At 41.0% G+C, this 13,461-nt stretch overlaps 1 protein-coding gene across 7 annotated transcripts in view; it reads right to left on the bottom strand.

Moving 5' to 3' along the window:
- Nucleotides 1-13,461, bottom strand: part of ORC3 (origin recognition complex subunit 3) — a 91,840-nt gene that overhangs the window by 4,789 nt on the left and 73,590 nt on the right. For 6 of the 7 annotated variants that reach the window (XM_025205265.1, XM_006024562.2, XM_025205269.1 and 3 more), the window contains 4 exons: nucleotides 9,054-9,187; nucleotides 4,970-5,055; nucleotides 4,448-4,545; nucleotides 2,282-2,423 (listed from right to left, as the gene is read on the bottom strand). In XM_025205265.1, coding sequence (XP_025061050.1) covers nucleotides 2,282-2,423; nucleotides 4,448-4,545; nucleotides 4,970-5,055; nucleotides 9,054-9,187 — 460 coding nt within the window. The remainder of the gene's footprint in view (nucleotides 1-2,281; nucleotides 2,424-4,447; nucleotides 4,546-4,969; nucleotides 5,056-9,053; nucleotides 9,188-13,461) is intronic. The other variant, XM_006024563.2, reaches the window with a different exon arrangement.

Here is a 13,461-nt window from a genome sequence, read left to right as displayed (position 1 = left end):
AAAAACTTTGTAAAATCTTCCCCTACTCTGCCATTTTACAAACTAGTAAGACTCCATTGGCATCACAGCCAAATTTGGCCAACTAGCTGTCCAAGCTAAAACAAGATACAACTTCTACAGTGGACACAACCTTCTTAGTCTTAAGAAGTATATGTTCATTTGGACGCTACACAGGCAACAAGAGCTAATCAAGGGGAAATATTACTTGTGCTCAATGCAAGGTCTATGCCAGAGCTGAAGAATGATAGCTCACTTTGGATAACTAGGGCAGGTCTTTATAGCTTGCCCTGAGGGAGCTGCTCAGGTTAACCTCAACTTCCTGGAGCAGCAATGCATAACCAGTCCCTGACAGGAAATAACCAGTGACTAAGGCTGATAAGCAGGAAGCAGCTCTAGAATGCAAACAATCATTAATGAAAAGGAAGACTTTAAATACCAATACAGCACTTAACTGGCAACTACTGCTACTTTAAAATAAGGAGCATAAACAACTGAAAACAAATTCAGAACCTTCTAAGGGGAGCGTGCCTCCAAGAAAAATATTTTCTGGGACACTTACTTATTCCCTGCCTCAGGGGGCTTGTCGGTGACCTTCCTCCAAAAGCAGGATAGCCAACATGCAGTTTAGGGAAATATTTACTACTTAAATTATCTTTATTGGGTGTTGTTTAAGATCTATGAAAAGCTCTCCTTGCCATCAGCCCGAGACCAAGCATCCGCAGCTGCCTGAATTCCATACATTTTGGGCTCAGCTTCCTCATTTTTGCACTGGCACCAAGCCAAACAGTGCCTAAGTGAGATCTTCTGAACTGCCAGGGAACTGGGTTTTTGAAAAATCTATCAGGACAGAATTACAATTCTTTCTGCAAAGCTAAATACCAACCCAGGTCACGTTGGGCTGACTTAGTAACTGGAGCAGATTCCCAGGAGAAGTGGCATCATCTCATTAATCGTTTACTGGTACTTCACTATGGCAAATACTTCTCTGCTGGCACCTCTTTGGTCAGAAGAGCCCTGAGAACTTTTGCTCTGGATATATCCTATGCAAGCACAAACTGTGCAAAATATACCCATACTGTCTGGAAAATTATTTCTTCTGTTCAAACAGATTAACATGTTACCAGTACACTGCAATAACCAATACTGCTGCTGTTCCTAAACACACAATTAAAAACAAACATTTTCCAGGAGCATAAGAAATGCATTTAAAAAGGTAAAGGACAGAGTGCATGAAAGGGGAGAACTAAGTCTTTTAAGTTCTGTGAATTCAAGGAGGCAAATATTCATTAAGCACATGAACAGCTGAGTTTAATTAGCTCTCCTCATCAAAATCCTGGTGCTTTTATAGATGGATGAAACTGTAAAGGGTCGAATAAACAGACAAAGACGAACCAATCCAGTGGGTCACATGAATTCCAAGACTGATCTGTATTCAGGTTGATTCCTGTTTCTCAAGTGTGGGTTTGACTCGGGTAACATATATATAGCCAGGAATGGCAATAATCAAGCATTTTTAGAAAGGGTGGCTTCATTGAGGGAAAAAATGGGATGGTTCTGGGAGAAATCAGAGCAAAGTGGGCAAAGGAACCCTGTAGCCAAGGAACCCTGAATTCCCACCCATCCCACCTCCTTCTCTCCCATCCAACCGATTTCACTCTGTGTGCAAGGGGGGCTGGTTCATGAGCTCAAGTGAAGGGGAAGTGGGGTTCACTGGACCAAGAAAGGTCAGGGTGTTAGCGTAAGACAGACCTTGTAGGGAAGGAGTCATCCTTTAGAGACATTTGCATTCAAACAGCCTATTACCAATTTCACCAGTTCTGCTCCATCATGCAGGCAGTCTGCAGGAGTTTATCAAAACAAGATAAAATACCATTTCTGTAAAATCAGTGTTCCTGGAACAAGCCTAGGTAACTTGCAAACTCTCCTTTTCACAGACCTATGGTCACCATGTTCAGAGTAGAGAGCAATAAGATATTTTTGCTTATCCCTATGGAGAAAGGGAACTCAATCTCTTGTTCCAAGACATGGTTCTAGGAACAGTCTTCCCATCCAAACCTCTTACTAAAGCTGCATCATCTTCTTTCCCAGAGACAGGCAGATTACCTGGCTCCCAGCCAACTCCCCCTGTGGCTCTGTAAACAGCCACTTGCTAATTCCCTGTGTCAGACTCTTGAGAGCGCCAAACTTTATGAAACAGCAAAATTGAGATGCAGGCAGCCTACGTAGAACCTTCACAAATATACTCAGTAACACGAGCAAGTTAGATTTGTTCAGTTCTCACCTTCAGATAGAAATAGGGGTTGTTTAGAGCAGTATGAAGAGCAGTGCGTGGGGCAGCATTCAAGTGCTCACAAAGGGTGCTTGCTGCGCTGAAGTACACCACCTCATGCAGTGTCTGCATCTCTGCAGGAGCAAGATAATTTCTGAAAGAGCAATGTGGATTTTAAAAGAAAAAAGTAGGCCTCTACCTAGAAGAATGCTACGAAACCCTACTGCAGCCATAAGTTTTTATAGAGACTGCAAGAAAGTGCGTGTCTCAACAGGCATCAAAAGAAACCCTTCTGAAAATGGAGACACTCCAATACTTAAAACGTTGCCGACTTAAACATCAGCTGTAATTCTAGGGATTACAGCTGTAACCCTCACTTTTATGGCTTTCTATTTAGACTCCTACCTGAATGAGGGGACCACATAATAGAGGCAACAGTTTGGATGCCGAGACCAATTGCTTATCTTGTCCATTACTTCTACTGTATCTCCTACCCCTTTAAATCTCTTCATTGGCTTCTTTTTACCTTTGTCATCAAATTCAAGCTTCCTCTCTTGGCCCACATAGTCTTACACGAGTTAGTTCCCTCCAGCTTCTCTGTCCCAATTCCTTTTTTGCTCCATATTTCATTCTTTCCCTGTATTGAAGCAGTGAAGTAACCACTGCCTTCATAGCCTTTCCTCTTCTAGTCTCCCTCTTCTTCCTTGTGAATGCTTATGCTTGGAACTGCCTTCGTGACCTATCTGCCACACTTTACTTCTTTGTTAGCACAATAACTAAAGTAGAAAAGAACATCTCACACACCTAGCCCGCATAATTCCCAAAGAAACAGTGCACTGATCAGTACTGATTATGGTGCGAGCTCATGCTACATCCTTCTGTAGGCCCAGGAATAAGTTACACAAACTGCTTCACAGAATCGTAGAGTATTGGAATTGGAAGAGATCTCAGAAGGTTCTCTCAAGGCAGGATCATCCATCTCAATCAAGTGTTTGTTTAACTTGTTCTTAAAAACTTCAAAAGATGGAGATTCTACAATTTCTATAGGCTACCTGTTCCAAAGTTGAACTATGCTCATATTGAGAAAGTTCTTCCTCAACTCCAACCTAAATTTTCCTTGCTGAATTTTGAGGCAAATACTGCTAGTCCTGTCCCCTGCAGTTACAGAGGATCATCCATCTCCATCTTCTTTATAACTACCCTTCAGGTATCTTAAGTCTGTTATCAAATTCCACCCTCCCCCTCAGTCTTCTCTTCTCCAAACTACATAATCCTAGTAATTTGTTTTCTCATAAGTCATGTTTCCCAGTCCTCTGCTCATATTTGTCACCCTCTGCTGAATTCTCTAATTTGTCCATATCTTTCTTTAAGTGTGGGGCCCAAAACTGGATACAGTTCTCCAGGTGAGGCCTTACCTGTGCCAAACAGAGCAGGAAAATTAACTTCCTTTGATTTATGAGTGATGCCTCTCATTATTAATAAAGTCTAGTATGCTATTGGTCTTTTTTGCAACAAGAGCACATGGTGACTTATATTCAGCTTCTGGTCCAGTGTAACCCCCAAATTCTTTTCTGTGGTATTGCAGCTTAGCCAATCATTCCCTAGTTTTGTGTTGGTGCATTTGATTGTTCCATCTTAAATGAAGGACTTTTCACTTGTTCATGCTGAATTTCATTTGATTAGTTTCAGATTAGATTTCCAGTTTTTCAAATTCATTCTGAATCTTAGTCTTATCCTCCAAAGTGTTTGCAAGCCCATCCAATGTGATGTCATTTTTACATTAGTTAAGCATGCACTTGATCCTATCCTCCAAATCATGAATGAAGACATGAAAAAATGCAGAGACCCACGACAGATACTTGGGGAACCTCACTCAATACCTCCTCCCAAGCAAACATGGAACCAGTGATGAATCACTGAGTACAATGATCCAACCAGATTAAGTATCTATCTTAATCATTTTACCTTCAATTTTTGGAAAAGAGGTATTCTTGGAGATCTCAACCATTGCAGAAATAAGAGTCATACTTCAGCACTAGTTGTGATTTTGATAGACACGAATTTCTCCTCTGAGTCTCAGCTCTTTAGAAACTTGTTGTTTTGGATATAAGTGTTTTCATGTGGTATACCAGGATACTGCAACAAACTAAAGCAGGAATCTGAAGACAGGAGGCTCACCTTACAAGACTGTCTATAAAGTCAACAACTTCAAACCGGAGCATTTCAAACTTGGTTAATTTCTTAGACCTTCTTGATTCTTTCAGCTGCAGCAAAGTCTATAAAAAAAAGCAACACCCTGTCACTTGGATGGCAAACCTATTTATCTAGAGTAATACTTGCTGCACTTTAGAAGTCAAGACATGCAAGATAGTTGCCATGGCTTTCCTAAATAATACGATTGTAGGAAAAGTAGTAAAATTATATCCTCAGTACTGTATTCTCAATTATTATACTGTTTTACAAAAGTTATATAAAGTATATAAGTATCTGGCTGTGAAAAAATGGAAACAAGGGCATGGATGTTTAGTTCCTCGTGGACAAGTAGCAGTGGGACATCTTGTGTTGGGCAGGATGTAAAATTTTCAAATTACTCACAGAACATGGTTTGTTCAAAAACAAGACACACCTAACCAAGAAAAGCAACAGCTTAAAAGGGATAAATCCTGTAAATTCATTTGGAGAAAGTAAAATTAGCTTGACCTTTTGAAGATGATAGAGGTCTGTCTTCTTCTGGAGTTCCTTTTGTGATGATATAGACTCATCTTGCACTTTGCTGGCTTCTGCTACTAGAACAAAAATCAGTCAGTGGTCAACACATGGGTTAAACTTTCTGAATTACCTCAATAAACCTGTTAACCCAGGCTACCCAGAGATCAAGTCAATATTACTTTCATGTGAGATAGGAACCAAAGTCCACTTACGTATTAGATTTTTCTACTGGTAAAGGGAGTACAAACAATAGGTTTACTGTATAATGTATTCTACAGTTATTTGAAACCAGACTGTCAGCACAAGACCTCTGCAGTACTTAAGCCCTATGGTCCATAACTTCAACTAGCATTAACTGGCAAAGCTCCACTGACCTCTCTGGAGATGTCACCTAGTGAGCTTTCAGAAATCTATACATCGTATCATTTGGTTTTTCACTGAAATTGAAGATGGACTGGTAGTAAAGATTCAAAGCCTGAAAAAAGTGAAACTGGGATATACTGAGGCATATTATTGATCACTTTTAGTCTGGTTTTAGCTTATATCTGAGTTTTGCTTACGTTGATAATCGTGTCCATTATTAGCAAGCTTCTTTTCAACACAAACATGTGATAAATTAGGGTGTTAAGTCTTATGGTTGTATCTGGGTTGGCTTTAGTTTTGCTAATATATTAGACAATGGATTTGAATGGGATAGTTTGGATAGGGATGAACTTGCCACAGGCAAGGGACTGGATTAGATGACGTCTGGAGGTCCCTGTCAACCCTGCTTTTCTGTGGTTTCTATGAGAACCCTGCCCCAAAAACATCCTCCCTAAAAAACATCTCCATATGTTCCATGTTAAGACTCTGGTTTGGAATAAAAAAACAAAAACAAAAAAAACGTTTTTCCCCAGTAACAATTAATTCTAAAAAACCCAAGTGATTTAGGTCATTTGCATTCCTATGGTGTTGGTAATAAATCAGACAAGTGTCAGTCCAGCACAGGTTATTCGTGATGTCTAATAGCAGCTTGGAAGCCTACATTAAGTGAGGTAGTATTATCTCAAAAATCACCATAGTGTGCTACCCAGAAGAGGGTAAAAGATTCAATGGAAAAAATGACTAAACTCCTCCCTGCAATCCTACAAGTCAGCCCTCAAATAGAGAGCACTGCTATTTGCAAAACTCTTAATTTTTATCCCTAGCTTGGCAGTTTTACATACTTTAAGGCCCCATCTCCTACAGAAAACTAGTTACTGGATATTCTTAGCTTTCAGTGAAGAAAAAAGAATCTAGCTATCCCTGTTACATAGAAAAGACTGAAATGTAAAGCGAGCACACCCTAAGGCTGGATCCAGATGTGCAGGCACATGTGTTTTGTGGCTCCGCAAATCTTGTTGCATCGCCACAAACTGCACAAGTTGCACAGTAATCATTGTGCAGTGCTGCTACTTTACAGCGCTGAGGCAAAATTTGCTACCAGGATTTCCAGGTAGCCAAAAAAAAATCCTGGAAAAAAATGGCACAACCCACACCAAATTGGTGAGCACCGGGACAAATGCAGAGATGGGGGAGAAGGCAGCCCAAAGCAGGGAGCCGTGCTCTCCCATTTCTGCACATGCTGGTTGGCTGGGGCACAGGGTGCCTCAAGAAGGAGGGTGCCAGGCAGCTCTGGCAACACTGCATCCCAGCCACGAGGAGCAGCTGGCTTGGGCGCCGGGTGCCTCAGCACAGGGGCTCAGTCTAAAGGTCAGAAATCAGAAAACAAAGTTAAACAAGCTCAGATATATATATTTGCAACTCTCATCATTTGAAGACAACTTAGTGAACTCTGAGGCCTGACTTATGACTGTCAAGTGCTTGGGGTTTATATTATGCTAGTTCTGGTTTCCAAAGAAGCTGGTAATTACACAGCCATTCATCAGCTATTTTCATTTTTTAAAAGAAAACAAAAAGGCTGAAAGTAGCTTGGGGTAGTTCCAAAGGTGAACTGAAACAAATGTGAAAGATTCCCCATATACATGCATTAATGACAGGCTGAAAGGAGATTTAGATGACATCCAGACAAATGAAAAATGAAAACCATATTTCTAAAGTCTGTATGTACATAAGATGCAAGATTTCAATCAGGAAAGGCCTCTCTATTACTGTGATATATTAACTTTGGGCTGGTTTTATCAATGTTCCCATCAGCTCAAAACAGACTTAAAAGAATGATACTTTGCTGCCTCTAGCTCCACATTTTGATTTTTTCAGTTCACTAGACAAACCTGGATGGAAGGATTTTTTTTGTTGGTTTACAAAGCAGATTTCTGTTTCTTTACTTCAGGGGGCTCTGAGTGAGATTTGTGTATGTAATCCGTTTTGGCATACCTTCAAAAGTTTCTGCTGCAGGCCAACACAGTCACAAGAACGTGCATAGTTTTAGAAGCAGTAGAAAGTCATCTGGGCCAACAAGCCTGTCCATTTACCATTCATCTTAACTTTCCCTTAATGTTTTCCCACCACACATCAAACCATTACTTCTCTGAAAATAAATCTTGGCCTTTCTTGAAAAAACTCCTTTATACTCTTTGTTTCAATCATCTTCCCTCAAGCCCTGTGTATTACCTCATGTGCAATGTAGCTCTGCTACCCAAATTCTCTCTGTATCGTTTATTCCCCATACATCAAATGTTTTTGTATCTTTTAATATTCAAATATATTAATTCTACTGAAATCTTTCGTAAATGTTATGTTCTAAAACCTGCTAATTCAAAGCTTTCTTTTCTCCAAACTTGATGAAACTTTAGTCTTCCAAGGGAGCTTAGATTTTCCTGAACTAGATCTTAAGGGCTTGTCTATAATGCTGCCCTGTCAGCCCCAGACTGCTGCTTAGGAAACAGTCCTGCCCACTCTATGCATATGAACTAGAGAGCAAGGCAGTTAGACTGGGTGAACAGCTATCCTGAAAGAGCCTAAGAAAGGCAGGCACATGCCACTGAGAGTGGTTTTAAATCTCCAAGCTGGTGTTGGGAGATGTCCAAGTTGGGTGTGAGGGGAACAGGAGTGAGTGGGCAAAGCTCCCTTCTTTGGCAGTGATCCAGGGCAGGCAGGAAGGTCCCGTCAATAAACCCTTGTGGACTGCCTTCCTCAAAGTGACTGCCACCTTCCTGTGTTACAGTGGCTAATACTGGACCCAGGTTACCCCTGGACATGTGGTAGCAACTGCCTGATATGAACAACAGTCCACTTTGTTCATTTTCTGACCCAGTCCTCATGCTGAGATTCAGTGCCTTGTGAACTGATATTTAATTATTTTCCCACAATAATCCTCAAACATTTCTTCTGATCAGCATGGTACCCATGTCTGTAGCTGTTGTTTCTGTGCTCACCATCTACTGGCCCAGCTGTCTGAACCAGGGGCCTTCCATCAGTAAGAGAGAGGTGGGTATAGCCTGGAGTGCTGCCTCTTAATCCAGCTAAAAGGTGCTTTGATTAAGAAGAAGCATGATTTCTATGGGTTAAGCTTCCTTATGGAAGGACAGTGACATTGTGCTGTATTATAACAGTTTCCAGGTTGCCACAGGGCTGCGCTCAGGTCTCCCATAATCCAAATCCCCTAACTCTCCATTCACTTTGACTGGAGCTTGTTTTGAATTTATTAACTGGCATGGTAATAAACCCAAAAGTACTTAGAATGAGTTTGTTACTATTAATATTTTAAGATTTTGACTTATTCATTAAACATGTTTTGATATATGGCATACACTTGATAAAATACTCAAGACACATTAATTATCAAATCTCTTTTGATCTGTCCAGTTCCTTATTTCCCATAACTCTACCATCTTAAAAAGCATGAGCCATCTGTCTGTAACAGAAATAAACAATTCCTATTTTGTATGTAATTTTTTTCCACAGAAAGGTACTGTCATATAAAACACTAGTCATACATTCTTCAAGTAGGGAAATTTTGAAGTTTGATATAACAATGCTATGAGACAACAGTAGCCAGACCAATGAATTTCCTGAATCAAAATGCATATTCTTTGTAGTCATTGTATAATGGATTGCTGCTGCCAAACAATTTGGCTTGATGTTACACACTCACCTTCCAGATTTTGAAATCGGGCCAAGAACTCCTCCAGTTTCTCTACTGTGTTGCCAAACTCTTTTCCGGGAAAAGACATAAAAATCTTCACACATTTTTGAAGCATGGCCACCAAGTCAGCCTTACACAACATCCTGAAAAACAGAATCAATAAGTGTGTAATATAATCAGCAAACAGGAAAGTTCTCTGAAGTATTTAACAGTTTTTGCTACTTATTCAAAAAAGGGAGAAAATTATCCCAGTGTTTTCTCACTTCAAAATAGACAGCTTTCCTGTACAGCTGATGTCCTTCCTTGCTGTTACACATCTTTATTTGCTGCCCTGTGTTTAAAAATAGCCCAACCATCTATTGGGAGAGGTATCCTGCAGTTTCTCTGAAGAGTTGATAAAGACAAAGTTTGTTAGTATCTGGTCTCCAAAGTCAACAAGATGGGGATGCATCTTCTAAACACCTTTCTCTGCAATTCTAGTTTAGAAGGGTGAACTTGGACTTAGCACGTTTGATAGGGTTTGCAATTCATGGCAAACAAAGTGTGAATTACAGAATCTGGAATAGCTACTAGGGCTGTGCAAAGCTTCGGACTGCAATTCAGATTCGGAGATGATTCGGATGTCGAATCTACAAATCTGAATTGAATCGCTAGAAGTGTTAGGCTTTCCAAATCGATTTGGAAAAGATTCGGTGATTCGGCCACAGAGTATAATGGGGAATCAATGAAATATCCATAATTTTATTGTTGTGGGGCTGATTCAGATGAAACTTCCAGAGTTGGTAGCTGCTTCTGAGAGCATGAAGCCTGCCAAATTTCAAGGTGATAGGTGCAGGGGTTTCTGTGAAACTGCACTTCAAAGTCCTGAAAGCAAAATTCATGTCACGTGTGTGTTAAGCCAAAAGTAGGGTGAAGACTGCAGGGATGGTAGCTCTTGCCGAGGCCACAAAGCCTGCCAGCTGTCAAGGAGATAGGTGCAGGGGTTTCTGTGAAACTGCACTTCAAAGTCCTGAAAGCAAAATTCATGTCACGTGTGTGTTAAGCCAAAAGTAGGGTGAAGACTGCAGGGATGGTAGCTCTTGCCGAGGCCACAAAGCCTGCCAGCTGTCAAGGAGATAGGTGCAGGGGGAGTCTGGGTTCTGGGGCTCTGCACCTCTGGCCGCAGGCAGGCAAAACTCGTGACATGGGTGCTTGTGGGACTGTGTGTGTGTGTGTTCAGGTGCGCCCTTCCTGGTGCTGGGGCCTCTGCACAACGTGGCAGTGTGCCCCCATGAGGCCTCCTCCTCTCCTATAGCCTTGACCGGTCCAGCACTGTAAATGACGGCACGTCAAAATAATTTATCTGGCTCAACACCAATAGCGCCAGCAGCAGCAAAGGTACCAAGATGGAACCATCACAGAGCCTTTCAAAGGATTTGACAGCAAGAAGTAAAGATGTTGTGTTGGATATATGTTACTCGTGGTGTGTGATGGCTTATCTTGTTTTTTTATGTTTATATATTTATTATGACAAAAACCAAAATAGTTAGAAAAATATATCTTGGGAAGCTTTTGGGTTGAAAACCCTTCGTCAGGCTGAGGAAGTACGTGCAGTTAGTGTGTCTCCTGGTCCTGGATGGAAGGAATAGTTAAGAAGCCAGAGGCTGGCCTGTCATGCTGTCGATGCAATCGATCTCCAAATTGATTCAGCCAAATCGAAATCGGAAAAGCGATTCGAATCGGCCAAATCCGAATTGGCCAAATCCAAATCTGAATCAAAATCAAATAGTTGCCTTTTCGCACAGGCCTAATAGTTACCACTAGCTACCACTTTAAGTCCACAAAATCCATAACAATGTGAATCCACAAATGAATTTAAATCAAAGTCCGTATTATTGCTTTGCATGTATAATTAATATAAAACTGTTACCATGTGCACGTAAATGGTACTCGTAAGCTCTAGATCTCAGTGTTTTATAGAGATGACTAAATATTTCTGTCTCACCATTTTCATTTGAAAGGCAGAAAATCTTCACAAATATCCAATATAAATGAACTGTAAAACTATTAGCAATAAACATAATGAGTAACTAATTTAACTCACTAACTGAACATACAAGTCTTCTTTTGAAATACAGTCCAAGACGGATTCAAAACAGAGACCATATTGGTTCTGAGTATGATGCATTTGTCATATGGCAGTGCCTAGGAAACCTGGCCAGGGACAAGGACCCACACTAAGTGCTAAGTTTATATAAACTGAAACAAAAAATGATCCTTGCCTTCAAAGAGCTTACAACTCAAGGATTAGATAATCAAGATATAGGCAGACAGGGGGTACAAGGAGAGAAAAGGACAATAATGGTCAACAGCACAGGCTGCCCCGTGTTTAAAAGCACATTGGCCACATAAATATCACCATGGTTTTGTAGGTGTTTTAAGGGAGGATATGAAGGAAAATAAGAAGATGTTTACAGGGAGCTCCTCCAAAACATGAGTTGCAGTCTGGAAGAATACAGGGAGGTGCTTATTGAAAAATTTAGCAACTGGCTAGTAGAGGTTGGCATCACAGAATAATCAGAGGTAGCAGTAGGCAACAAGAGATGACAGTGAGGGACAAAAACAAAAAAAGAAAGAGGAACAAAAATAAAAATGAAAAGTGAAAATGGAACTCAGGTTTGGAGACACAGAAAAGAAAATGGTGATGTGGTCAAAAGAGCAGGCCAGGACAGTGGTCTTTACAACAGCATTCTCAGTGGGCAGGACTGATTTTGTAAAGACTAGAGAAAAGGGTAATCAAGATACAAATGATGAAAGCCTCCATGAAAATTCTAGCTGTGTGGGCAGAGAAGAAAGGCAGTATCTTAGCAATGCAAAAAGAACTGGACATTTCCTGGATGTGAAGACCTAGAGAACAGTGTGGGTCAACAGTGAAATGCAAGTTATGTATTTGAGTGATAGGCAGGATGGTCAGATTGTCTACAGTAACTAAGAAAAGGGCCTGGGAAAGAGAGAGAAAAAGCTTAGGAGGAAAAATTAAGAGAGTTTTGCTCTAGCCATGTTGAAGCTTGAGTTGAGATGTAGAAGGTTTCTGGTTATTCTGTGCTTCTTTGCTTTTGCTTGTCCAGGAAGGAATTTTGTCCCCTTTATTATTGCTACTTCAATAAGCTGAAGAAGTAGAGCTATAGAGCTAGGATGAGAGTGGACTGAGGAGGAGAAAAAGAATTCATCGTGAAAGAATCAGCATGGTCATGGAATTTCAATCAGATTCTCTGCAGCCCAAGAGTTGGAGCAGAGAAAGTAGACGGGGGCGCGCATCTACACAAGACACTACTGTGCATTTATGTAGCACTTGTATAATCAAGTACTAAATAAATGTGCAATAACCAGAGTTATTGCTCAGTAGCACCAACGAACACCTTTTTAGTGACATTACTGTGCAGTAGCCTAATAATACTGCCCAGTAGCAATTAGTGCTGTTTGTGCTGTTCCGTGCTACTGAGCAGTATTATTCGGCTACTGTGCAGTTGGCATCTCATATAGATAAGCCCAGTAAAAGTAAACCAGGGCTCATTTCTGGAAGGTGGATCCTCCAGTAGGATAGAGGGACAAGAGAGTTTCGGACAGAGGAGAATGAAGCACAGAGAGAATCAACATCCGAGGAAAAGACAGCAAGGAGGAAAGGTCCATGGCAGAAATCATCAAAAGGGGTGGACTAGAACTTATGGAAAGGCTGAGTGACAGGGTTTAGGGGTTGCAAGCTAATCTGCAATACTGAAAGAAGCCAGATGACAGAGAGGGGGAAAACTCCAACAGGGATCAGTGCTTGGAGAAGGCCAAGTCAAGTAAACATCATTTTTTATAAGTAGTAAAGCTGAGCATGAGGAAACACACAGCAAGGGTAGTGGATGTGTTGTTGGTATTGAAGCTGAAATCAACAATTAATATGCGAGGCAGAGAGAGAAACACTGAAGCTGAAGTCAGAGAAGAAGGCTGATGGGAGCAATTGGTTAACATGAAGAGGGAGAAAAGCAGAGAGCTGGATGTAGGGGTGTTTAAAGAGCAGAATGAAGGAAGGAGGAGGAAAGAAGGGCAATTTATGGCATCTGAAAAATGAATGCTCTCAAAGATGTCACAACCCAGTTAATCAGTGCCCATGCCACTTGCAAGAGATACCATTCAGACCATCCTCATTTTGCACACGGTAGTCAACTAAGGGTTAAAAGAAATCCTTGCCAGAAACTCCTGAAACAAAATCCTGGCGGAGAGCTGTATATAATTTATGCCCACGTCACAAACAAGAAACGAAACTTAAGACTGGTCAGGGTGAAAGGGGATAGCCCTGCCATAAATCCCTGCAATTGGTCAAAAAACAAGCATAAGCCCCTCATCATAACCTCATATGTAACAGGCAGGAAACCTGACCCACTACCTTGTA

The sequence above is a fragment of the Alligator sinensis genome, unplaced genomic scaffold (assembly GCF_000455745.1).
Source record: "Alligator sinensis unplaced genomic scaffold, ASM45574v1 scaffold658_1, whole genome shotgun sequence".
Taxonomy (NCBI): Eukaryota; Metazoa; Chordata; order Crocodylia; family Alligatoridae; genus Alligator; species Alligator sinensis.
Note: the sequence above shows the minus strand (reverse complement) of the source record. Positions and strands in the feature narration are given on the sequence as shown.